The sequence below is a fragment of the Xenopus tropicalis genome, chromosome 10, assembly GCF_000004195.4.
Source record: "Xenopus tropicalis strain Nigerian chromosome 10, UCB_Xtro_10.0, whole genome shotgun sequence".
Classification (NCBI taxonomy): Eukaryota; Metazoa; Chordata; class Amphibia; order Anura; family Pipidae; genus Xenopus; species Xenopus tropicalis.
The window spans coordinates 50,883,115-50,910,130 of NC_030686.2; the positions used below are offsets into that span (position 1 = coordinate 50,883,115).

General features: G+C 56.0%; 1 protein-coding gene across 3 annotated transcripts in view; it reads left to right on the plus strand.

The window, feature by feature from the left end:
- Nucleotides 1-492: 492 nt before the first annotated feature.
- prkca (protein kinase C, alpha) overlaps nucleotides 493-27,016 on the plus strand; it is a 120,245-nt gene continuing 93,721 nt past the window's right edge. Inside the window, exons 1-2 of one of the 3 annotated variants that reach the window (XM_031894176.1) lie at nucleotides 493-806; nucleotides 6,461-6,492. In XM_031894176.1, the coding sequence (XP_031750036.1) occupies nucleotides 622-806; nucleotides 6,461-6,492 (217 nt within the window). In that variant the 5' untranslated portion in view covers nucleotides 493-621. 3 annotated transcript variants of the gene reach the window in all.

Here is a 27,016-nt window from a genome sequence, read left to right on the forward strand (position 1 = left end):
TATCCCTTATAATACATGAGTGATACTCAGAGTTCCCTGTATAACTCAGCCTGCAGCCTTGTGCCTTTATATGGGCACAGAACCCCTCAGTGACTGCTAATATCCTTATCAGTTACAGTAGGGGGTACATTATCCCTTATAATACCTGAGTGACACCAGACGAGAGAAGTTGCAGTACCACAGAGAGCCGCCAGGGGGCGCTAGCGCGCCGTTCTCATGCCCTGTAAGTGCGCAAGCGGTAAGGCTAACGCTTATTGGGCGGGGTCAGAATCTAGAATGGGCGGGAAGGAGAGACGTCATGCCAGGGGGCGGGGCAGAGCGAAGGCTGAGTGTGAGGGAACTCAGGCGGAACCTGTAACGTCACCGAGTGGGTTCCTCCGGAGGAAGTTTCTGCTTTGCGGACAGCGAGTTACAGACTGGGCGGAGCCAAACTGGGGAGTGGGCGGGCTCCAGCCCGTGTTTCCCAAGCAGGGGGCGTTTCCGGACACGGTAAAGGTGGGGCTACATACGTCACGGGGCGGGGCTGAGGGCAGGAGGCGGCTCCCCAGCCCGGAGCTGTCAGTGGGGCAGTGGTTGCCCGTTTGGATTGGGACTTTCCGCGGTACCGGAGCCCCCAGCACCATGGCCGATGTCTTCCAGCACAACGACAGCACCTCGTCCTCCTCCTCCTCCCAGGAGGTAGCGCAGCGCTTTGCCCGCAAGGGGGCCCTCAGGCAGAAGAACGTCCATGAGGTGAAGAACCACAAATTCATCGCTCGCTTCTTCAAGCAGCCAACGTTCTGCAGCCACTGCACCGACTTTATATGGTACGTACCCCTAATGCCCCCTCATCTACCCCTAATGCCCCCCTTGTACCCCTAATGCCCCCTCATCTACCCCTAATGCCCCCCTTGTACCCCTACTGCCCCCCTTGTACCCCTACTGCCCCCCTTGTACCCCTACTGCCCCCAGTGTAACCTTACTGCCCCCCTTGTACCCCTAATACCCCCCTATGTACCCCTAATGCCCCCCTTGTACCCCTAATGCCCCCTTGTACCCCTAATACCCCCCTATGTACCCCTAATGCCCCCCTTGTACCCCTAATGCCCCCCTTGTACCCCTAATGCCCCCTCATCTACCCCTACTGCCCCCAGTGTAACCTTACTGCCCCCCTTGTACCCCTAATACCCCCCTATGTACCCCTAATGCCCCCCTTGTACCCCTAATGCCCCCTCATCTACCCCTACTGCCCCCAGTGTAACCTTACTGCCCCCTATGTACCCCTACTGCCCCTCTATGTACCCCTAATGCCCCCTCATCTACCCCTACTGCCCCCCTTGTACCCCTACTGCCCCCTATGTACCCCCACTGCCCCTCTATGTACCCCTAATGCCCCCTCATCTACCCCTACTGCCCCCAGTGTAACCTTACTGCCCCCTATGTACCCCTAATGCCCCCCTATGTACCCCTAATGCCCCCTCATCTACCCCTACTGCCCCCAGTGTAACCTTACTGCCCCCTATGTACCCCTACTGCCCCCCTTGTACCCCTACTGCCCCCTATGTACCCCCACTGCCCCTCTATGTACCCCTAATGCCCCCTCATCTACCCCTACTGCCCCCAGTGTAACCTTACTGCCCCCTATGTACCCCTAATGCCCCCCTATGTACCCCTAATGCCCCCTCATCTACCCCTACTGCCCCCAGTGTAACCTTACTGCCCCCTATGTACCCCTACTGCCCCCCTTGTACCCCTACTGCCCCCTATGTACCCCCACTGCCCCTCTATGTACCCCTAATGCCCCCTCATCTACCCCTACTGCCCCCAGTGTAACCTTACTGCCCCCTATGTACCCCTAATGCCCCCCTATGTACCCCTACTGCCCCCAGTGTAACCTTACTGCCCCCTATGTACCCCTACTGCCCCTCTATGTACCCCTAATGCCCCCCTTGTACCCCTAATGCCCCCCTATGTACCCCTAATGCCCCTCTATGTACCCCCACTGCCCCCCTATGTACCCCTACTGCCCCCAGTGTAACCTTACTGCCCCCTCATCTACCCCCACTGCCCCCTATGTACCCCTAATACCCCCCTTGTACCCCCACTGCCCCCTCATCTACCCCCACTGCCCCCTATGTACCCCTAATACCCCCCTTGTACCCCCACTGCCCCCTCATCTACCCCCACTGCCCCCTATGTACCCCTAATGCCCCCTCATCTACCCCCACTGCCCCCAGTGTAACCTTACTGCCCCCTATGTACCCCCACTGCCCCCTATGTACCCCCACTGCCCCCAGTGTAACCTTACTGCCCCCTATGTACCCCTAATGCCCCCTCATCTACCCCTACTGCCCCCTCATCTACCCCCACTGCCCCCTATGTACCCCTACTGCCCCCTATGTACCCCTACTGCCCCCAGTGTAACCTTACTGCACCCCTATGTACCCCCACTGCCCCCAGTGTAACCTTACTGCCCCCCTATGTACCCTCACTGCCCCCAGTGTAACCTTACTGCCCCTATGTACCCCCACTGCCCCCTCATCTACCCCTACTGCCCCCTATGTACCCCTACTGCCCCCTCATCTACCCCTACTGCCCCCTATGTACCCTCACTGCCCCCAGTGTAACCTTACTGCCCCCTATGTACCCCCACTGCCCCCCTCATCTACCCCTACTGCCCCCTCATCTACCCCCACTGCCCCCTATGTACCCCTACTGCCCCTTATGTACCCCTGCTGCCCCTTATGTACCCCTGCTGCCCCCTATGTACCCCTAATGCCCCCTCATCTACCCCTACTGCCCCCTCATCTACCCCACTGCCCCCTATGTACCCCTACTGCCCCTTATGTACCCCTGCTGCCCCCTCATCTACCCCCACTGCCCCCTATGTACCCCTACTGCCCCCTATGTACCCCTACTGCCCCTTATGTACCCCTGCTGCCCCCTCATCTACCCCCACTGCCCCCTATGTACCTCTGCTGCCCCCTATGTACCCCTGCTGCCCCCTCATCTACCCCTAATGCCCCCTCATCTACCCCTAATGCCCCCTCATCTACCCCTACTGCCCCCTATGTACCCCTACTGCCCCCTATGTACCCCTGCTGCCCCCTCATCTACCCCCACTGCCCCCAGTGTAACCTTACTGCCCCCTATGTACCCCCACTGCCCCCAATATAACCTTACTGCCCCCTATGTACCCCTACTGCCCCTTATGTACCCCTGCTGCCCCCTCATCTACCCCCACTGCCCCCAATATAACCTTACTGCCCCCTATGTACCCCTACTGCCCCCCTATGTACCCCTACTGCCCCCCTATGTACCCCTACTGCCCCCTCATGTACCCCTACTGCCCCTTATGTACCCCCACTGCCCCCAGTGTAACCTTACTGCCCCCCATGTACCCCTACTGCCCCTATGTACTCCTGCTGCCCCCTATGTACCCCAACTGCCCCTATGTACCCCTGCTGCCCCCTTATGTACCCCTACTGACCCCAATGTACCCCTGCTGCCCCCAATGTACCCCTGCTGCCCCCAATGTACCCCTGCTGCCCCAGTACCCAGCTGCCACCGCATACCCTTTCCTAACCCCACTGCCTCTGTAATTGCCCCTGCAGCTGGAAGGCAGCGGGTGCTGAAGTTCTAGTTCAGGGGCCACATTCCTACTTAATCGCAATGATGATGACTTTGTTACTGGGGGTAAATAAAGCCCCAGCTATGTAAATGCCCTGGCACTGCCCGAATTGATATATATATGTGTGTGCCCATGATTGAGCTGAATGCTGAGCGGATGGCAGAGAGGGATGGGGCAATTGGCTGAGAGCTGGCAGAGAGGGAAGGGGCAATTGACTGAGAGCTGGCAGAGAGGGAAGGGGCAATTGGCTGAGAGCTGGCAGAGAGGGAAGGGGCAATTGGCTGAGAGCTGGCAGAGAGGGAAGGGGCAATTGGCTGAGAGCTGGCAGAGAGGGAAGGGGCAATTGGCTGAGAGCTGGCAGAGAGGGAAGGGGCAATTGGCTGAGAGCTGGCAGAGAGGGAAGGGGCAATTGGCTGAGAGCTGGCAGAGAGGGAAGGGGCAATTGGCTGAGAGCTGGCAGAGAGGGAAGGGGCAATTGGCTGAGAGCTGGCAGAGAGGGAAGGGGCAATTGGCTGAGAGCTGGCAGAGAATGTGTGAGTGACTCTCACAGGGGCCCTGGGGGCCAATATTGGCCGCTGACTCCCAGCCTGCAGCCTGTGGGTGGTAGGGGTGTGGGTGCTTAGTGGGTGCCTGTAGGATCCCCAGGCTGGGGAATATGGGGGGGATCAGTAGGAATGCTGGGCTGTGCCGGCTGGGGGCCCCGGTGATGCTGTTTGTATTCACGCCCAGTGGTAGGTCCAACTCTGTACTGTGGGGGGGGCATGCTGCCCAGAACCCCCCATTGCCAGGGGCCTAGGGATTCCCTATAGTAACGGGGCCAGTCCCTGTCACTGTTATGGGCACAGTCGCACGAGGTGTGAGCGCGGGTGAGTAAGGGTGCGAGGTTATTCCATTCACTTCCTCCTGCCGGATTTACTAACACGTGCGTTAGAGCCTGGGGTGTTTATACCATAGAGTTAGTAAAGGCCTGGGGTGTTTATACCATAGAGTTAGTAAAGGCCTGGGGTGTTTATACCATAGAGTTAGTAAAGGCCTGGGGTGTTTATACCATAGAGTTAGTAAAGGCCTGGGGTGTTTATATCATAGAGTTAGTAAAGGCCTGGGGTGTTTATATCATAGAGTTAGTAAAGGCCTGGGGTGTTTATACCATAGAGTTAGTAAAGGCCTGGGGTGTTTATATCATAGAGTTAGTAAAGGCCTGGGGTGTTTATACCATAGAGTTAGTAAAGGCCTGGGGTGTTTATACCATAGAGTTAGTAAAGGCCTGGGGTGTTTATACCATAGAGTTAGTAAAGGCCTGGGGTGTTTATACCATAGAGTTAGTAAAGGCCTGGGGTGTTTATATCATAGAGTTAGTAAAGGCCTGGGGTGTTTATACCATAGAGTTAGTAAAGGCCTGGGGTGTTTATACCATAGAGTTAGTAAAGGCCTGGGGTGTTTATACCATAGAGTTAGTAAAGCTGTGGGCAATTGGGTATGGATGTGGGCACGTGGGTATGACTGTGGGCACGTAGGTATGACTGTGGGTATGACTGTGGGTATGACTGTGGGCATGTGGGTATGACTGTGGGTATGACTGTTGGCATGTGGGTATGACTGTGGGTATGACTGGGGGCATGTGGGTATGACTGTGGGTATGACTGTGGGTATGACTGTTGGCATGTGGGTATGACTGTGGGTATGACTGGGGGCATGTGGGTATGACTGTGGGTATGACTGTTGGCATGTGGGTATGACTGGGTATGACTGGGGGCATGTGGGTATGACTGTGGGTATGACTGGGGGCATGTGGGTATGACTGTGGGTATGACTGGGGGCATGTGGGTATGACTGTGGGCATGTGGGTATGACTGTGGGCACGTGGGTATGACTGTGGGCATAACGGTGGGTATGACTGTGGGTATAACTGTGGGCATGACTGTGGGTATAACGTTGGGTATGACTGTGGGTATAACTGTGGGCACGTGGGCATGACTGTGGGTATAACGGTGGGTATGACTGTGGGTATAACGGTGGGCATGTGGGCATGACTGTGGGTATAACGGTGGGCATGACTGTGGGTATAACGGTGGGCACGTGGGCATGACTGTGGGTATAACGGTGGGTATGACTGTGGGCATGACTGTGGGTATAACCGTGGGTATAACGGTGGGTATAACGGTGGGCACGTGGGCATGACTGTGGGTATAACGGTGGGCACGTGGGTATGACTGTGGGTATAACGGTGGGCACGTGGGCATGACTGTGGGTATAACGGTGGGTATGACTGTGGGTATAACGGTGGGTATGACTGTGGGTATAACGGTGGGCATGACTGTGGGTATAACGGTGGGCACGTGGGCATGACTGTGGGTATAACGGTGGGTATGACTGTGGGTATAACGGTGGGTATGACTGTGGGTATAACGGTGGGCATGACTGTGGGTATAACGGTGGGCACGTGGGCATGACTGTGGGTATAACGGTGGGCATGACTGTGGGTATAACGGTGGGCACGTGGGCATGACTGTGGGTATAACGGTGGGTATGACTGTGGGTATAACGGTGGGTATGACTGTGGGTATAACCGTGGGTATGACTGTGGGTATAACGGTGGGCATGACTGTGGGTATAACGGTGGGTATGACCGTGGGTATAACGGTGGGCACGTGGGCATGAATGTGGGTATAACGGTGGGCATGGCTATACACAGTGCTGTACAGGTGTATTTATAGGGCAGAGGGGGAAGAGATAAATGTAAATATACTATGAGGGGCCCCTGTCCCGCAGAGCTTGCACTCTAATTGGGCGGGTTGATGTGCTGCCGTGTGTGCCATACAGTAACGTTTCCCCCTTTCCTTTGTGTTGCAGGGGCTTCGGGAAGCAAGGGTTCCAGTGCCAAGGTAAGGATGCCCCTCTATGGGGCTCACTGTCACTTACTGTCACTTACTGCTACTTACTGTCACTTACTGCCACTTACTGCCTAGGGGAAGCCCCCATTGTGTCACATGTGGTACTGACAGGTGGGGGCCCCGGGGCCCAGCAGGGTGAGTGACCGGGCTGCTGCTGTCTTCCTGTTGCACCGGCACCATCCAGTCAGTTTCCGTGGCTGCCAGACTGCCCCTTGTGGCATCATCTAGGGAGAAGCTTAGGGGCGGGGCCATGTGTGGGTGCTGTGCCCAATGGGAGTCCAGCGTGCAGAAACGTTTGTTAGCTTGGCTCTGTGTGTGATTTCCCCCTCTATAGCACCAACTGCCCCTCTGGCACCCCACCCCTCCTGTATAGCACCAACTGCCCCTCTGGGACCCCACCCCTCCTGTATAGCACCAACTGCCCCTCTGGGACCCCACCCCCCCTGTATAGCACCAACTGCCCCTCTGGCACCCCACCCCTCCTGTATAGCACCAACTGCCCCTCTGGGACCCCACCCCCCCTGTATAGCACCAACTGCCCCTCTGGCACCCCACCCCCCCCTGTATAGCACCAACTGCCCCTCTGGCACCCCACCCTTCCTGTATAGCACCAACTGCCCCTCTGGGACCCCACCCCCCCTGTATAGCACCAACTGCCCCTCTGGCACCCCACCCCCCCCTGTATAGCACCAACTGCCCCTCTGGCACCCCACCCTTCCTGTATAGCACCAACTGCCCCTCTGGGACCCCACCCCTCCTGTATAGCACCAACTGCCCCCTCTGGGACCCCACCCCTCCTGTATAGCACCAACTGCCCCTCTGGGACCCCACCCCCCCTGTATAGCACCAACTGCCCCTCTGGCACCCCACCCTTCCTGTATAGCACCAACTGCCCCTCTGGGACCCCACCCCTCCTGTATAGCACCAACTGCCCCTCTGGGACCCCACCCCTCCTGTATAGCACCAACTGCCCCTCTGGGACCCCACCCCCCCTGTATAGCACCAACTGCCCCTCTGGCACCCCACCCCTCCTGTATAGCACCAACTGCCCCTCTGGCACCCCACCCCTCCTGTATAGCACCAACTGCCCCTCTGGCACCCCACCCCTCCTGTATAGCACCAACTGCCCCTCTGGCACCCCACCCCTCCTGTATAGCACCAACTAAATATGCCCCAGGGCTTAGCTGTAATGTATCCCCTTGTGCCCCCAAGGCTGCACTGATCCCTCTGGGAATGTTTGTCTCGTGGCCAGTCCTGTCTCCCTAGGGTGCCCTTACAGCACGGGTGCCTTTATGGGTGCCCTTACAGCACGGGTGCCTTTATGGGTACCCTTACAGCACGGGTGCCTCTGTACAGGCAAACACATCTTGCAGTTGGTCTCTTATATTTCTGTGCATAAATGAATGTTCTAGGCCGGAACCCACATTGCGGCATCACTGTATGGAACGTGGCGGAACAAACGCGTTGGGCAAGAGTCTGTTAGAGAATAAAGGGGAAGTAAAGAGGGAAAGAGAGGCATAAAGGGGGGATGGGCCCGTTGGGCAGTTCAGAACCAGCCCCAAAGCTGATTTGTGTATATACAGTACCGTGCAGGATGGGCCCGTTGGGCAGTTCAGAACCAGCCCCAAAGCTGATTTGTGTATATACAGTACCGTGCAGGATGGGCCCGTTGGGCAGTTCAGAACCAGCCCCAAAGCTGATTTGTGTATATACAGTACCGTGCAGGATGGGCCCGTTGGGCAGTTCAGAACCAGCCCCAAAGCTGATTTGTGTATATACAGTACCGTGCAGGATGGGCCCGTTGGGCAGTTCAGAACCAGCCCCAAAGCTGATTTGTGTATATACAGTACCGTGCAGGATGGGCCCGTTGGGCCGTTCAGAACCAGCCCCAAAGCTGATTTGTGTATATACAGTACCGTGCAGGATGGGCCCGTTGGGCAGTTCAGAACCAGCCCCAAAGCTGATTTGTGTATATACAGTACCGTGCAGGATGGGCGCGTTGGGCCGTTCAGAACCAGCCCCAAAGCTGATTTGTGTATATACAGTACCGTGCAGGATGGGCCTGTTGGGCAGTTCAGAACCAGCCCCAAAGCTGATTTGTGTATATACAGTACCGTGCAGGATGGGCCCGTTGGGCAGTTCAGAACCAGCCCCAAAGCTGATTTGTGTATATACAGTACCGTGCAGGATGGGCCCGTTGGGCAGTTCAGAACCAGCCCCAAAGCTGATTTGTGTATATACAGTACCGTGCAGGATGGGCCCGTTGGGCAGTTCAGAACCAGCCCCAAAGCTGATTTGTGTATATACAGTACCGTGCAGGATGGGCCCGTTGGGCCGTTCAGAACCAGCCCCAAAGCCGATTTGTGTATATACAGTACCGTGCAGGATGGGCCCGTTGGGCAGTTCAGAACCAGCCCCAAAGCTGATTTGTGTATATACAGTACCGTGCAGGATGGGCCCGTTGGGCAGTTCAGAACCAGCCCCAAAGCTGATTTGTGTATATACAGTACCGTGCAGGATGGGCCCGTTGGGCAGTTCAGAACCAGCCCCAAAGCTGATTTGTGTATATACAGTACCGTGCAGGATGGGCCCGTTGGGCCGTTCAGAACCAGTCCCAAAGCTGATTTGTGTATATAGTACCGTGCAGGATGGGCCCGTTGGGCAGTTCAGAACCAGTCCCAAAGCTGATTTGTGTATATACAGTACCGTGCAGGATGGACCCATTGGGCTGCTCAGAACCAGCCACAAAGCTGATTTGTGTATATACAGTACCGTGCAGGATGGGCCCGTTGGGCCGTTCAGAACCAGTCCCACTAAGCGCTTGCCAGACAAACAGCGGATTCCAGGAACAACATTCTGTAAGTGCAGGAAAAGCAGAACATCTGCTGACCCGGTGGGGCGGTGCCTCAGGTTCTGGCCTCGGGAAGTGTTTATGTTGCGCACAGAGAGTGCAGGGGTCACTCAGCTGGCCAATCAGTGCCCTGCATCCCATTGTGTTGGGCGGACAACCATTTGCGGGCTTGGATCATTCTTGGGACAACACCACCTGTGGTTCTGAGATGTTTCTGTGTAATAACTCGGATCCACTGATCTGTCCCAGGATTCTCATTGTTATTGGGTCGACATGTTCTCCCTGATGCAAGGGCCACGGAGGGACACTCTATAAATATCAATATTGCCTGCAGGGCCCCCGTGGCCTCTGCTGAGTTGGGCAGAAATGGACCCAGCAGCTGGTGGTTCCACCCGGCACTGAATAGGTTACAGAAGTGCTGGCCGACTGCCCGTGCCCAAGCGGCCCATTGATTAGCCCATTAGGATGTGTATTTATTTGATGTGTGAGCAAGTCTGGGCTCCCCCGGGGGAATAGATGGGCCAGTACCCAAACCCGACCCAGTCTGTGGGCGAGGCTGGCACCTTCCCCAAGTGCTGTTAGTGGGCACCGGCCTTGATTTATTTATGAGGGTAATTGAGTGAATGCTTTTATCCCCCCTTCAGGGCATAATTAGTAGGGCAAGTAGCGCAGTTACGGTTCTGCTGCTCCGGCACAAAGGGGATGCGGTTCCGCTGATGGAACATCTGATTCTTTATGTGTATAATGAATGGAAGGTACTGGGCCCAATGCCCTGAGCCAGGGGGTTTTACATTCTCAGGGTTCTGGATCCCCCTTTCTTCCCACCAGTACTTGGTCCGGTCCCCTCATAACCTATAACTGGGTTCCCCATACATAAAATCCTTCTTATTCTCTAGGTACAAAGGTGCCCAGAACCAGTACAACTACATTTGATTTTCCATAGTTTTATGGTATCTCTCTGTACAGGCTATGGGCAAATTTAGGGGGCTGTTCCTGCTGAATTGTGCTTAGTACAGGGGAATCCCTATGTGCCATAGTTTTATGGTATCTCTCTGTACAGGCTATGGGAAAACTTAGGGGGCTGTTCCTGCTGAATTGTGCTTAGTACAGGGGAATCCCTATGTGCCATAGTTTTATGGTATCTCTGTACAGGCTATGAGCAAACTTAGGGGGCTGTTCCTGCTGAATTGTGCTTAGTACAGGGGAATCCCTATGTGCCATAGTTTTATGGTATCTCTCTGTACAGGCTATGGGCAAACTTAGGGGGCTGTTCCTGCTGAATTGTGCTTAGTACAGGGGAATCCCTATGTGCCATAGTTTTATGGTATCTCTCTGTACAGGCAATGAGCAAACTTAGGGGGCTGTTCCTGCTGAATTGTGCTTAGTACAGGGGAATCCCTATGTGCCATAGTTTTATGGTATCTCTGTACAGGCTATGAGCAAACTTAGGGGGCTGTTCCTGCTGAATTGTGCTTAGTACAGGGGAATCCCTATGTGCCATAGTTTTATGGTATCTCTCTGTACAGGCTATGAGCAAACTTAGGGGGCTGTTCCTGCTGAATTGTGCTTAGTACAGGGGAATCCCTATGTGCCATAGTTTTATGGTATCTCTCTGTACAGGCTATGAGCAAACTTAGGGGGCTGTTCCTGCTGAATTGTGCTTAGTACAGGGGAATCCCTATGTGCCATAGTTTTATGGTATCTCTCTGTACAGGCTATGGGCAAACTTAGGGGGCTGTTCCTGCTGAATTGTGCTTAGTACATGGGAATCCCTATGTGCCATAGTTTTATGGTATCTCTCTGTACAGGCTATGGGCAAACTTAGGGGGCTGTTCCTGCTGAATTGTGCTTAGTACAGGGGAATCCCTATGTGCCATAGTTTTATGGTATCTCTCTGTACAGGCTATGAGCAAACTTAGGGGGATGTTCCTGCTGAATTGTGCTTAGTACAGGGGAATCCCTATGTGCCATAGTTTTATGGTATCTCTCTGTACAGGCTATGAGCAAACTTAGGGGGCTGTTCCTGCTGAATTGTGCTTAGTACAGGGGAATCCCTATGTGCCATAGTTTTATGGTATCTCTCTCTGTATAGGGGGCATTAGGTTTGGGGGGGGGCATTAGCTTGGGGGGGAGCATTAGGTTGGGGGGGCAGGCTGAGGCACTTGTTGCTCAGTAGATGATGCAGTTCGGGCCTGTACTGCTCCGGAGTGAATGCGACTCATGAGAGCAGGGCAGGGGCAGATCGCTGTCGCGGCTGTTTGGCAGCAGTGCAAATTTCTGTAAATTCTGACCTTTCAAAACTATTCGCCTTTCAATTTTATAAATATCTACAGCTCGGCGCTGCGCCGCTCCCAAATATTCCCCCCCCCAGCACCCACTCGCTGACGCTCGCCTTAAAGGGGAACTCTTCCCAAATAATGACAGAATAACAGCAGGGAAATGTAATGGGGGGGGGGGTATAGGGAGTAATGGGCAGCACTGTCCCACCCCGGGGACACCATGTTCTCATGTTGATTGGGGGGGAAGGAGATGAAAGGGGGAGAAACTGCGCGTACGGCAGCCCCCCCGGCCGCTGGGAATCCTCGCTCGCTGCTCTTTGATCTCAACCCCCCGATAATGAGTAGATGGGAAATTCTTGTTTCACAGACCCCTGTCACATTTAACCATTTGCAGGCTGTGCCGCAGGGTCTCACAACAACAGCAAGCGCAATATCTACCCCCCCCCCTACCCTTAGCAGCAGCGGGGGGCTTCCACCAGCGCAGAACTCCTCCTCTTATTTACCCTTTCTTTGCTGTATTTAGAAAGTGGCGCCTGACATGGGGGTCTGTTGTTTCCCACATTCTGCCCCCCCCCCATCATCATTAAAGGGGATGTTCACCTTTGAGTTAACTGTTAGTATAATGTAGAGAGGGATATTCTGAGACAATTTGCAGTTGGTCTTCATTTTTTATTATTTGTAGTTTTTTGGTTATTTCCAGTTTTGTTCAGTTGGTTTGCAGTTTGGAGTTTCAGCAGCTATCTGGTTGCTAGGGTCCAGATTAACATAGCAACCAGGGAGTGGCTGGAATGAAGGACTGATATATGAATAGGAGAGGGGCTGAATAGAAAGATAAGGAATAAAAAGTAACAATAACAATAAAACTGGAGCCTCACAGAGCAATAGGGTTTGGTTGCCGGGGTCAGTGACCCCCATTTGAAAGCTGCAAAGAGTCAGAAGAAGAAGGAGTATTATTAAAAAAAACTATAAAATATAAATCATAAAGACCAATTACAAAGTTGCTAGGAATAGGCCATTCTGTAACATAGTGAAGGTGAACCTCCCCTTTAACAGCAGGTCTAGTAACCCATAGCAACCAGATTCAAACTAGCAAGCGCTAAATCCTGCCTGCTGATTAGTGGGGGGGGGGTGGCATTTCTTACTAGGCTGCGCCAAGTGTGGCGCCATGGGTGAATATTCCTCTGCCCACACTTACCCCCAGAAATGCCCCTTGTGATTTCGCCCACCAATCACAAGGGGCATTTCTGATCTCAGTGTTGTTTTTCCAACACAAATTGTTTTTTTCCCCCCCTGGAATTCCAGCGTTAATGTCACCGCACTGTGGGTTCTGCCTGCTGCCCCCATCCATGCCGGGCCGGCCAGACACAATGGCACCTAATACTGGGGGGCTCAGGTGGCTTAGGGACCGGGGGGGGGGCCCTGCTGATGTAGTAGCGTGGGACCCATGAGTTCTGATGAGTTCCGATTGTGGCCCTTGGGCCCAGAGGTTCTTCCTCTGATAGGTCACAGGCTATGGGAATGATCCATCTTGAACCCAACCGGGGGGGGCCTCCAGTGATGTCCTGATCCAATGACTGCATTGGGTTGTGTGAAGCCCCAATCATTCAAGGTCCGACCCGGCTGGGATAAAGTTCTGGCTGAGGTGCTTCCCCCCCTATATTGGACCCTATTCCCCTTGTGTGTATATATTCCCCTCTTTCTTTCCCTAATCCCCCCCCCGCGCCCCCTTGCACCCCAGTAACCCATTCAGCGCCACCTTTGGATCTCCTGTTTGGATTTCATGACTCACGAGATTCTGAGGAATAAAAACTCCTTTCTTTCTCGCCTCGCAGTAAACAAAGCGATTGGCGCCTAACAAAGGGGCTCATTGTGAGGGGCGCCGGGGTGGGGGCGACGCGGCTGCCATTGTACCTTTCTGCTGATTGTTTGGGGGAACGGGACGCGGGTTCTGCCACGCTGAGAGATCCGTTGTGTGTTGCGCGTCCTACTGGCGCTTTGTTTTATTTTGGAACCTGCGATTTCTTGCTTTGCCTTTATTTACCCACAATCCTTTGCTCACCCCAACATTTCCCAAGGAGCCCCATAATAACCCGGGGCTGCGGGATTGGAAGGGCCCCTCCGGCACTGGGTCGTGTATATCAGAATGGACTCTATTCATGCTCAGTACCAGCAATGGCCGACCCGTTGTTACTGGCTGTGAGTGACCCGCGGGAGCCGGGGCGCCCCCTCCCAGTACGGTTGCTATGGGCCAGGCTGGGAGTAAAGGTTGCTCCTTATCTAGGGCGCTGCGGTGCCATCTCCTTTTCCCAATAAGTCACTAATAACAGAGCCGGAGCCCCGTGGCACTGGGATTGGGTTTCGACCGCAGCCCAGGGGGCAGAATTCCTTAGCGAATGAATTGGGTTGAACACAATAGGGTAATGTTTGCTGGGGCACAGAGCTTGCACTCTGTGGTCTGAATGACATGTGGGGTATAAGGGTCCCATGTCCCTGTTATTGGCTGATTAATGGTTATCTCTGAATGGCTGATCCCAAGCGCAGGGAATCCACCTCTCCGACCCAATGGGCGAGGTGCGACTGCAGGTACCGTCGCTATTGGGGGGGGGGGCAAAGTCTCACTGGTGCCGCGGACTTTGGGCACAAACTCTTATCTCTGTTATATGGAGTACTCACTGGGCGGGAATGACGCGAGGTCCAGAGTCCGTTACCCGCTGTATGATATATAGGCCCCGCCCCTAACTAGCCTCAGTCACGGAATCCTAACCGTGGGAATCCCCTTCTTATCTAGAGTAATTCCCAAGGTACCCAGGGAACCCACTGTACCTACTGCACTGGGAGGGACTGACTGTGTAACCCCGCCCCTCTCCCTCCTGCACAGGAAGTACCTCCCCCAGATACCCAGGGAACCCACTGTACCTACTGCACTGGGAGGGACTGACTGTGTAACCCCGCCCCTCTCCCCCCTGCACAGGAAGTACCTCCCCCAGATACCCAGGGAACCCACTGTACCTACTGCCCTGGGAGGGACTGACTGTGTAACCCCGCCCCTCTCCCCCCTGCACAGGAAGTACCTCCCCCAGATACCCAGGGAACCCACTGTACCTACTGCCCTGGGAGGGACTGACTGTGTAACCCCGCCCCTCTCCCCCTGCACAGGAAGTACCTCCCCCAGATACCCAGGGAACCCACTGTACCTACTGCACTGGGAGGGACTGACTGTGTAACCCCGCCCCTCTCCTCCCTGCACAGGAAGTACCTCCCCCAGATACCCAGGGAACCCACTGTACCTACTGCACTGGGAGGGACTGACTGTGTAACCCCGCCCCTCTCCCTCCTGCACAGGAAGTACCTCCCCCAGATACCCAGGGAACCCACTGTACCTACTGCACTGGGAGGGACTGACTGTGTAACCCCGCCCCTCTCCCCCCTGCACAGGAAGTACCTCCCCCAGATACCCAGGGAACCCACTGTACCTACTGCACTGGGAGGGACTGACTGTGTAACCCCGCCCCTCTCCCCCCTGCACAGGAAGTACCTCCCCCAGATACCCAGGGAACCCACTGTACCTACTGCCCTGGGAGGGACTGACTGTGTAACCCCGCCCCTCTCCCCCTGCACAGGAAGTACCTCCCCCAGATACCCAGGGAACCCACTGTACCTACTGCACTGGGAGGGACTGACTGTGTAACCCCGCCCCTCTCCTCCCTGCACAGGAAGTACCTCCCCCAGATACCCAGGGAACCCACTGTACCTACTGCCCTGGGAGGGACTGACTGTGTGACCCCGCCCCTCTCCCTCCTGCACAGGAAGTACCTCCCCCAGATACCCAGGGAACCCACTGTACCTACTGCACTGGGAGGGACTGACTGTGTAACCCCGCCCCTCTCCCCCTGCACAGGAAGTACCTCCCCCAGATACCCAGGGAATCCACTGTACCTACTGCACTGGGAGGGACTGACTGTGTATCTCTGCCCCTCTCCCCCCTGCACAGGAAGTACCTCCCCCAGATACCCAGGGAACCCACTGTACCTACTGCACTGGGAGGGACTGACTGTGTAACCCCGCCCCTTTCCCCCTAAACAGGAAGTACCGCCCCCAGATACCCAGGGAACCCACTGTACCTACTGCCCTGGGAGGGACTGACTGTGTAACCCCGCCCCTCTCCCCCCTGCACAGAAAGTACCTCCCCCAGATACCCAGGGAACCCACTGTACCTACTGCCCTGGGAGGGACTGACTGTGTAACCCCGCCCCTCTCCCCCTGCACAGGAAGTACCTCCCCCAGATACCCAGGGAACCCACTGTACCTACTGCCCTGGGAGGGACTGACTGTGTAACCCCGCCCCTCTCCCCCCTGCACAGAAAGTACCTCCCCCAGATACCCAGGGAACCCACTGTTCCTACTGCACTGGGAGGGACTGACTGTGTAACCCCGCCCCTCTCCCCCCTGCACAGAAAGTACCTCCCCCAGATACCCAGGGAACCCACTGTTCCTACTGCCCTGGGAGGGACTGACTGTGTAACCCCGCCCCTCTCCCCCTGCACAGGAAGTACCTCCCCCAGATACCCAGGGAACCCACTGTACCTACTGCACTGGGAGGGACTGACTGTGTAACCCCGCCCCTCTCCCCCCTGCACAGAAAGTACCTCCCCCAGATACCCAGGGAACCCACTGTACCTATTGCCCTGGGAGGGACTGACTGTGTAACCCCGCCCCTCTCCCCCCTGCACAGGAAGTACCTCCCCCAGATACTGTAAGTCACCTTGGGGTTCCAGGACCTGTATACAGCGCTCCCTGTCTGCCAATCCTAGTATTACACAACAGGGGGAACATTAGTTACTGTATATATCAGATATATAGGAAGCAACGTTTCAGTGCAAATAGAAGAAAGGGCCGATCTAGAGACGGGAAATGCAGACTAATAAACAACATTGCTTCTTTTTATGACATAATGTAAATGTTAACTTACCCTTTATCCATTGCCCTTGTGATTGGTTGTGGTGCGGCTGAATGTGCCAGACATAGGGGGCAAGTGGCTACGGTTGAATGGAACCTTTATAGAGATACATGTGCTGCCAATTAGCGCCGCCGGCCCCTCCTGGCACTGGCGTTTGGGCCCTGCCCCAGCCAATGAAAGGGGCCATTCAGTGCACATAGCGGCACCTCTCTCCCTGTGACTCATTTCCTACACAAACACCATCTCAGCTACACCCCCCCCCCCGCCTGACTGATGGAACAGTCCAACCAGCTTGGGAATCATGGGACTTATGTACATTGGGTGTCAGGGCTGCTGCCTTCATGGGATGCAGACCGGAGCAGGGCAAGATGGAGACAGTAGGGCAAGATGGAGACAGTAGGGCAAGATGGGGACAGTAGGGCAAGATGGAGACAGTAGGGCAAGATGGAGACAGTAGGGCAAGATGGGGACAGTAGGGCAAGATGGGGACAGTAGGGCAAGATGGAGACAGTAGGGCAAGATGGAGACAGTAGGGAAAGAGGGAGACAGTAGGGCAAGATGGGAACAGTAGGGCAAGATGGAGACAGTAGGGCAAGTTGGAGACAGTAGGGCAAGATGGAGACAGTAGGACAAGAGGGAGACAGTAGGACAAGAGGGAGACAGTAGGGCAAGAGGGAGACAGTAGGACAAGAGGGAGACAGTAGGGCAAGAGGGAGACAGTAGGGCAAGAGGGAGACAGTAGGGCAAGATAGGGACAGTAGGGCAAGATGGGGACAGTAGGGCAAGATGGAGACAGTAGGGCAAGAGGGAGACAGTAGGGCAAGAGGGGGACAGTAGGGCAAGAGGGAGACAGTAGGGCAAGATGGGGACAGTAGGGCAAGAGGGAGACAGTAGGGCAAGATGGAGACAGTAGGACAAGAGGGAGACAGTAGGGCAAGAGGGAGACAGTAGGGCAAGATGGGGACAGTAGGGCAAGATGGGGACAGTAGGGCAAGATGGAGACAGTAGGGCAAGAGGGGGACAGTAGGGCAAGAGGGAGACAGTAGGGCAAGAGGGGGACAGTAGGGCAAGAGGGAGACAGTAGGGCAAGATGGGGACAGTAGGGCAAGATGGAGACAGTAGGGCAAGATGGGGACAGTAGGGCAAGATGGGGACAGTAGGGCAAGATGGGGACAGTAGGGCAAGATGGAGACAGTAGGGCAAGATGGAGACATGGGGACTACATGGCACACATACACACAGTGCTGGGGTTTAAGGTGTAGGGGCAATAGTGGGGATAATTTTCAGTTGCACACAGGGGGCACTGATGGTTGTACTCATAGGTAATTATACCCCCAGGCAGATACATGCAGAACTCCCTGTTGCTCAGATGCAGGTGTAATTGCCCCCTGTGTGGAGCAGTATGACAGTTACCCCTCAGTAGGAGCAGGGACCCATCTCATGTTATGCTGAGCCTGTGTATAGTGAGCCTGGCGAGAGCGCAGTTAGCACAGAACCCAAAGGGAAGTTGTACCTTCCCAGCGCTGCTCTCAGCCTCAGTTGTGGTTTGGGTGTAACGGTGCTGGGGGGGAGAGTGTATACAGGTGTGTAACCGCCACAGCGCGGGCACCCTACTTTCTCCCTGTAACGTGGGCTGGGCCGGATCATTCCGGAACCCCTGGTTGTGTGGTTATATAGGTGTGTGCAGGAAAATGGTGCTCTGATATCTACAGCAATTGGTTGCAGGGAGTTAGCTAGGGGTGGCGGGGGGGTCAGCGAGGGGTGGCGTGGGGTCAGCGTGGGGCTGTGAGAGTCAGCGTGGGGCTGTGAGAGTCAGCGAGGGGCTGGGGGGAGTCAACAAGGGGCTGGGGGGAGTCAACGAGGAGCTGGGGGGAGTCAGCGAGGAGCTGGGGGGAGTCAACGAGGGGCTGGGGGGAGTCAGCGAGGAGCTGGGGGGAGTCAACGAGGGGCTGGGGGGAGTCAGCGAGGAGCTGGGGGGAGTCAGCGAGGGGGTGGGGGGAGTCAGCGAGGGGGTGGGGGGAGTCAGCGAGGGGGTGGGGGGAGTCAGCGAGGGGTTGCGGGGAGTCAGCGAGGGGCTGGGGGGAGTCAGCGAGGGGCTGGGGGGAGTCAGCGAGGGGCTGGGGGGAGTCAGCGAGGGGTTGCGGGCAGTCAGCGAGGGGTTGCGGGGAGTCAGCGCGGGGTGGCGGGGAGTCAGCGCGGGGTGGCGGGGAGTCAGTGCGGGGTGGCGGGAAGTCAGTGAGGGGTGGCGGGGAGTCAGCGTGGGGTTGCGGGGAGTCAGCGCGGGGTGGCGGGGAGTCAGCGAGGGGCTTGTGGGAGTCGGGTTGCGGGGAGTCAGCGCGGGGTGGCGGGAAGTCAGCGTGGGGTTGCGGGGAGTCAGCGTGGGGTTGCGGGGAGTCAGCGAGGGGTGGCGGGGAGTCAGCGAGGGGTTGCGGGGAGTCAGCGAGGGGTTGCGGGGAGTCAGCGAGGGGTTGCGGGGAGTCAGCGAGGGGTTTAATATCAAACAGAGGCATTTCTAGCAATTCTAGTGTGGGGGGGTGCCCCTAATGGTATCACTGCACGTGGCAGCCCGGGGGGGTTGGACCAGCTGGGCACCCTGTGTGGCAATTCTGTTTATTTTTAGCTGCTTATGGCATGTGGCTCCGGGACCCTGAGTGACACCCATTCCCCTCAGTACCAGATCCTCATGTTCCATATTAGTTTATAGCTGGGAGGGGGGGGGGCATATTTCCTTCCCCCCCCGGCTGCCTAACCCTGTTCATAGCCTCAGGAAGGCAAAGAGTTAATCTGGTGCCCCCTGTGCCCTGGCGCCTCTGCACTCGAGTGACCTGGCAGTTTAATTTAGGGAATGGGTTTGAGTGTGCCAACTGAGGCGCCCAGGAAAGTGCCTTCTGGCTGGCAGAGACGGGCAGATGAGATTTGATGCAATTAGCTCCCTTTGGGGCCCCCCAGCTCTATATCCTCATGTGCAGTGCAGCCCCCCGCAAACGCTCTGGGGAGACCGACTGGCATTAGCACGCTGGTGAGTCACCCTAATAACATCTGATTGGTGGAGCCTGCGTCACAGTAATGTGTGGTGTCTGGCACTGACCCCCCCCCCCCAGTCATAACCCTGAGAAATGGGCCCCCAGTCTCGCTCTGCTGAGCCCTCTATCCACCTGTTACTGGTTTCTTTCAGAACGGGCTGTACCCGAGGGCCCCCTGCCAACTGCCTGTCACTAGTAATGTACACGGGTAGTGGTACAGGCACCCTTCTGCTTAGGGGGGTATTGGTTCTGCTGGGGGGGGTATTGGTTCTGCTGGGAGGGGGGTATTGGTTCTGCTGGGGTGGGTATTGGTGCTGCTGGGGTGGGTATTGGTTCTGCTGGGGTGGGTATTGGTGCTGCTGAGGGTGGGTATTGGTGCTGCTGGGAGGGGGGTATTGGTGCTGCTGGGAGGGGGGTGTTGGTTCTGCTGGGGGGGTATTGGTGCTGCTGAGGGTGGTATTGGTGCTGCTGGGAGGGGGGTATTGGTGCTGCTGGGAGGGGGGTGTTGGTTCTGCTGGGGGCGGTATTGGTGCTGCTGGGAGGGGGGTATTGGTGCTGCTGGGAGGGGGGTGTTGGTTCTGCTGGGGGCGGTATTGGTGCTGCTGGGAGGGGGGTATTGGTTCTGCTGGGAGGGGGGTATTGGTGTTTCTGGGAGGGGGTATTGGTGCTGCTGGGAGGGGGGTATTGGTGCTGCTGAGGGTGGTATTGGTGCTGCTGGAAGGGGGGTATTGGTGCTGCTGGGAGGGGTTATTGGTTCTGCTGGGAGGGGGGTATTGGTGCTGCTGGGAGGGGGGTATTGGTGCTGCTGGGAGGGGGGTATTGGTGCTGCTGGGAGGGGGGTATTGGTGCTGCTGGGAGGGGGTATTGGTGCTGCTGGAAGGGGGGTATTGGTGCTGCTGGGAGGGGTTATTGGTGCTGCTGGGAGGGGGGTATTGGTGCTGCTGGGAGGGGGGTATTGGTGCTGCTGGGAGGGGGGTATTGGTGCTGCTGGGAGGAGAGTATTGGTGCTGCTGGGAGGGGGGGAATTGGTGCTGCTGGGAGGGGGGTAGTGGTGCTGTTGAGAGGGGGGGAATTGGTGCTGCTGGGAGGGGGGTGGTGGTGCTGTTGAGGGTGGTATTGGTGCTGCTGGGAGGGGGGTATTGGTGCTGCTGGGAGGGGGGTATTGGTTCTGCTGGGAGGGGGGTATTGGTGCTGCTGGGAGGGGGGTAGTGGTGCTGCTGAGGGTGGTATTGGTGCTGCTGAGGGTGGTATTGGTGCTGCTGAGGGTGGTATTGGTGCTGTTGGGGGGGGTATTGGTTCTGCTGGGAGGGAGGTATTGGTGCTGCTGAGGGGGGTATTGGTGCTGTTGGGGGGGTATTGGTGCTGCTGGGAGGGGGGTATTGGTTCTGCTGGGAGGAGGGTATTGGTTCTACTGGGAGGGAGGTATTGGTTCTGCTGGGAGGAGGGTATTGGTTCTACTGGGAGGGAGGTATTGGTGCTGCTGAGGGTGGTATTGGTGCTGTTGGGAGGGTATTGGTTCTGCTGGGAGGGAGGTATTGGTTCTGCTGGGAGGGAGGTATTGGTTCTGCTGGCACAAGAACATGATTGTATGCGGTTTGGTGCCAGTATGCGCTCCATGTAGGTCCATACGTGCTGATGCCCGGCCTGGCAATGGGCCCCCGGCCCCGGAGGAGGGCAGTCAATCCGCTTAGTGTGCCCTTGCCCCAAGTATTACCCCAGCAGAGGCACATACAGAGGGCGGGGCAGTGTTTGTGCCATGGCTAATGGGAAGGTTTGGGCACAGGGGCGAGAGGGGGGCGCCGGTTGCTAACAGATTACAGGGGGCCGGGCACAACTCAGAGGATAATTACACTCCGGATTAGGCCTCTAAATGTTCTTATTGCCGGGAAGGAAAATTACATTTTTTAATCTGATTATTGTGGCAGAGATGCACGCCAGGCGCAGCTGAACTGGGCCCATATATACGGGCACCCCGGGCAGCCCTAAGCTGCAGCCTCCAACACCCACTCACTGGGCACCACTGGCATTTATGGTTCCATCTGGGGGGGGCATGTTAGAGTGAGAGCTGGGAGGCGGCTGTAGTGGCAGATACATGAGAGAGGAAGGGCCGAATGCCCTTTTAGTAAGGGAGAGTGCTACTTGCACCCTGTGCCACCCACCTCCTAATAATCAACCAGGGATCCCCGGTACCGCTATACAGCGCAGCCCCTCTCTGCCGTATGGCCGGATACCTGGTACCGCTATACAGTGCAGCCCCTCTCTGCCATATGGCCAGATACCCGGTACTGCTATACAGTGCAGCCCCATATGGCCAGATACCCGGTACCGCTATACGGCTGATAGCCTGTTGGTGATGGCGGGCATCCAGATAGTAGCGCTGAATAATTCAGGTCAATACGTGTTGCACAAGTTGGTGAAACAATGGAACAAGCCTCCTGGCATGGGCACGGTGCCAGTCATTTCCTCCTCTGGGTTCCATTTCATAATGATCTCCCACCAGTAACGAGCGCTGTGCCCGGTCTCAGCTGGGCAGCTAAGTGCCTAATTAAAGGGCTCCTGCCCCCCCCCCCCCCCCCGCTAGTGTTTCCTTCCATCGGGCACATCATTCTGCTGCTGAGTGTTCTGCCCCTAAGGAATGAGCAAATATTTACCCTGAGATCAGTGCTGGGGATTCCACTCGGCGGCTGTTAGCTGGGGGCGGGGTAATTGTGACTGTGCCACTCCCCGTGTACTGTGAGCGGGCACCTATAGTGGGCACCTATAGGGTTGGCTGCGACTCAGTACAGAGATAGCAAACAGGGTACTCGATGCCGCGCAGCTGGCACCACCAACATGGGCAGGGACTGCCGCACAATGGCTCCTCATTATCCGGAGTGGCAGAGATGCTGCCCAGCGCCAGGTGTGCCATTCAGGCTCCAAACACTTGTACTCTTCCCTGGCAGGAATAGCATTCACTTAATGATGGGACCTGCCCTACGGCTTCCCACTGGCAAGGGGTGGCTTCGGGCAAATGCCATTCCAGTGCAGGGCAATTAGCCGGGATGATTCGTTAGCCAAAGCAATCAGTTGGGTAGTTCTGCCCGTGCCACTCGCACACACACTCGCTGGGTGGTTGCACCATGATGCCAGCGCCACATGGCACGCTTATTATGGCAGAGAGGAATGGGCTCATCTGAGCAACGTTAGCGCACAGGCACTTGGCCAGACTGGCACCATTCGGGCAGCAAATCTATTTAAATACAGACTTTGGATCGTAGACAGTTCTAATTCCGCAGGAAAGTCCGGGCACGGCTGCGGAATATCCATTTCCCCCCAGACCGGGTGCCTGGTTGTTCCGCCCGTGACGGAGCGAGTAATGATACCTAAGGTGGGTGGGAAATACCAACACTCCGGCTGCTGTTATTGGGCAGTGACAAGGGGAGACCCGGCCGCCAAACCTGAAGTACCGGTTGTGCCACAATAAGCAACTGCGTGGTTCCCTTTGCCCTGGGGGGGGGGCACAAATATGCAGGGTGTGCGGCCGGGTGTCTCTTTGCCTTCTGTTTGGGAAGTGAAAGCTCCGGGTTCAGCGTGGAATCTCCCTGTTGCACCAGTGAAGCAATGTCCCCCTACCGGCCCTGCGGCATTCCTCCCCTCCTCACCTGCGGCATTCCTCCCCTCCTCACCTGCGGCATTCCTCCCCTCCTCACCTGCGGCATTCCTCCCCTCCTCACCTGCGGCATTCCTCCCCTCCTCACCTGCGGCATTCCTCCCCTCCTCACCTGCGGCATTCCTCCCCTCCTCACCTGTGGCGTCACCACTTCTATACATAGCAGGTTGGCTATCTACCCTCTCTGCAGGGTGCCCCCTTTACTAGAAAATAAGGGCATTACCCAGGATCCCTGACTGTGAGTGAAGGTGGGACATTACCCAGAATCCCTAGCTGTGAGGGAAGGTGGGATATTACCCAGAATCCCTAGCTGTGAGGGAAGGTGGGACATTACCCAGAATCCCTGCCTGTGAGGGAAGGTGGGACATTACCCAGAATCCCTGGCTGTGAGGGAAGGTGGGACGTTACCCAGAATCCCTGGCTGTGAGGGAAGGTGGGACGTTACCCAGAATCCCTGGCTGTGAGGGAAGGTGGGACATTACCCAGAATCCCTGGCTGTGAGGGAAGGTGGGACGTTACCCAGAATCCCTGGCTGTGAGGGAAGGTGGGACATTACCCAGAATCCCTGGCTGTGAGGGAAGGTGGGACATTACCCAGAATCCCTGGCTGTGAGGGAAGGTGGGACATTACCCAGAATCCCTGGCTGTGAGGGAAGGTGGGACATTACCCAGAATCCCTGGCTGTGAGGGAAGGTGGGACATTACCCAGAATCCCTGGCTGTGAGGGAAGGTGGGACGTTACCCAGAATCCCTGCCTGTGAGGGAAGGTGGGACATTACCCAGAATCCCTGACTGTGAGGGAAGGTGGGGCGTTACCCAGAATCCCTGACTGTGAGGGAAGGTGGGACATTACCCAGAATCCCTGACTGTGAGGGAAGGTGGGGCGTTACCCAGAATCCCTGACTGTGAGGGAAGGTGGGGCGTTACCCAGAATCCCTGACTGTGAGGGAAGGTGGGACATTACCCAGAATCCCTGACTGTGAGGGAAGGTGGGGCATTACCCAGAATCCCTGACTGTGAGGGAAGGTGGGGCATTACCCAGAATCCCTGGCTGTGAGGGAAGGTGGGACGTTACCCAGAATCCCTGCCTGTGAGGGAAGGTGGGACATTACCCAGAATCCCTGGCTGTGAGGGAAGGTGGGACATTACCCAGAATCCCTGGCTGTGAGGGAAGGTGGGACGTTACCCAGAATCCCTGCCTGTGAGGGAAGGTGGGACATTACCCAGAATCCCTGCCTGTGAGGGAAGGTGGGACATTACCCAGAATCCCTGCCTGTGAGGGAAGGTGGGACATTACCCAGAATCCCTGACTGTGAGGGAAGGTGGGACATTACCCAGAATCCCTGCCTGTGAGGGAAGGTGGGATATTACCCAGAATCCCTGGCTGTGAGGGAAGGTGGGACGTTACCCAGAATCCCTGGCTGTGAGGGAAGGTGGGATATTACCCAGAATCCCTGACTGTGAGGGAAGGTGGGACATTACCCAGAATCCCTGCCTGTGAGGGAAGGTGGGATATTACCCAGAATCCCTGGCTGTGAGGGAAGGTGGGACGTTACCCAGAATCCCTGGCTGTGAGGGAAGGTGGGACATTACCCAGAATCCCTGGCTGTGAGGGAAGGTGGATGTGAGGGGCAGTTACAGGGGTGGGAATATGGGACTTGCCCTAATTGCCCCAGAGCTGCTCGCTGCCAGTCAGTATGCCAGTGAGTGCTGATGGCGCACACAGACGTTGTACAGCAGTAAATGGATATACAGTGTATCGGCACCTTAGTGCCTTCAGCTTAATAGGCTCTTCTGGGAAATGTTACTGGTGATTTACTTATCCCCTAGAGAGAGAGGAGCCCCTGCCCCCCATCTGCGTGCCCACAGCCAGGGGCTGGCACTAAGGTTTGGCATCGTAAATATCCTGTGCTGCCTGGCACCCCGGCTGCTCTGTGGGTATCCCAGCAATACGCAGGGCTGGCACCAGTGTCACTCATAATATGGGCACCCAATAATGTGGCCCTAAACTTCCATGGGCGGGATTTCCTGGGGCCAAACTCCCTTTGTATATTTCCATTATTTTTATACAACTGTGCTGTCTCCATCTTGTCCTACTGTCTCCATCTTGCCCTACTGTCTCCATCTTGCCCTACTGTCTCCATCTTGCCCTACTGTCTCCATCTTGCCCTACTGTCTCCATCTTGCCCTACTGTCTCCATCTTGCCCTACTGTCTCCATCTTGCCCTACTGTCTCCATCTTGCCCTACTGTCTCCATCTTGCCTTACTGTCCCCATCTTGCCCTACTGTCTCCATCTTGCCCTACTGTCTCCATCTTGCCTTACTGTCCCCATCTTACCCTACTGTCTCCATCTTGCCCTACTGTCCCCATCTTGCCCTACTGTCCCCATCTTGCCCTACTGTCTCCATCTTGCCCTACTGTCCCCATCTTGTCCTACTGTCTCCATCTTGCCCTACTGTCCCCATCTTGCCCTACTGTCTCCATCTTGCCCTACTGTCCCCATCTTGCCCTACTGTCTCCATCTTGCGCCCTTGAGCTGTGATGTACAATTTTGGATCCTTTATTGCAGTTTTCCACGGCCTTTGGCCTGTCATCTCCCTATGGGTGGGGCAGCACCCTAATCTGTAACATGTGCTACCTTTGTACTGTTAACAATATAGTAACCCTGGGCCTTTATATGGTCACAGAGCCCCTCAGTGACTGCTAATATCCTTATCATTTACAGTAGGGGGTACATTATTCCTTATAATACATGAGTGATACTCAGAGTTCCCTGTATAACTCAGCCTGCAGCCTTGTGCCTTTATATGGGGGGCACAGAACCCCTCAGTGACTGCTAATATCCTTATCATTTACAGTAGGGGGTACATTATCCCTTATAATACATGAGTGATATTCAGAGTTCCCTGTATTGAGTGGGGTGAGGAAGGCTGGGGTAAGTACTTAGTAGGGAGGCTGGGGTAGGTAGTTAGTAGGGAGGCTGGGTAGGTATTTAGTAGGGAGGCTGGGTAGGTACTTAGTAGGGAGGCTGGGTAGGTATTTAGTAGGGAGGCTGGGTAGGTACTTAGTAGGGAGGCTGGGGTAGGTACTTAGTAGGGAGGCTGGGGTAGGTACTTAGTAGGGAGGCTGGGGTAGGTACTTAGTAGGGAGGCTGGGTAGGTACTTAATAGGGAGGCTGGGTAGGTACTTAGTAGGGAGGCTGGGTAGGTACTTAGTAGGGAGGCTGGGTAGGTACTTAGTAGGGAGGCTGGGGTAGGTACTCAGTAGGGAGGCTGGGTAGGTACTCAGTAGGGAGGCTGGGGTAGGTACTTAGTAGGGAGGCTGGGGTAGGTACTCAGTAGGGAGGCTGGGGTAGGTACTTAGTAGGGAGGCTGGGGTAGGTACTTAGTAGGGAGGCTGGGGTAGGTACTTAGTAGGGAGGCTGGGTAGGTACTTAATAGGGAGGCTGGGTAGGTACTTAGTAGGGAGGCTGGGTAGGTACTTAGTAGGGAGGCTGGGTAGGTATTTAGTAGGGAGGCTGTGTAGGTACTCAGTAGGGAGGCTGGGTAGGTACTTAGTAGGGAGGCTGGGGTAGGTACTCAGTAGGGAGGCTGGGGTAGGTACTTAGTAGGGAGGCTGGGGTAGGTACTTAGTAGGGAGGCTGGGTAGGTACTTAGTAGGGAGGCTGGGGGTACATTATCCCTTATAATACATGAGTGATATTCAGAGTTCCCTGTATTGAGTGGGGTGAGGAAGGCTGGGGTAAGTACTTAGTA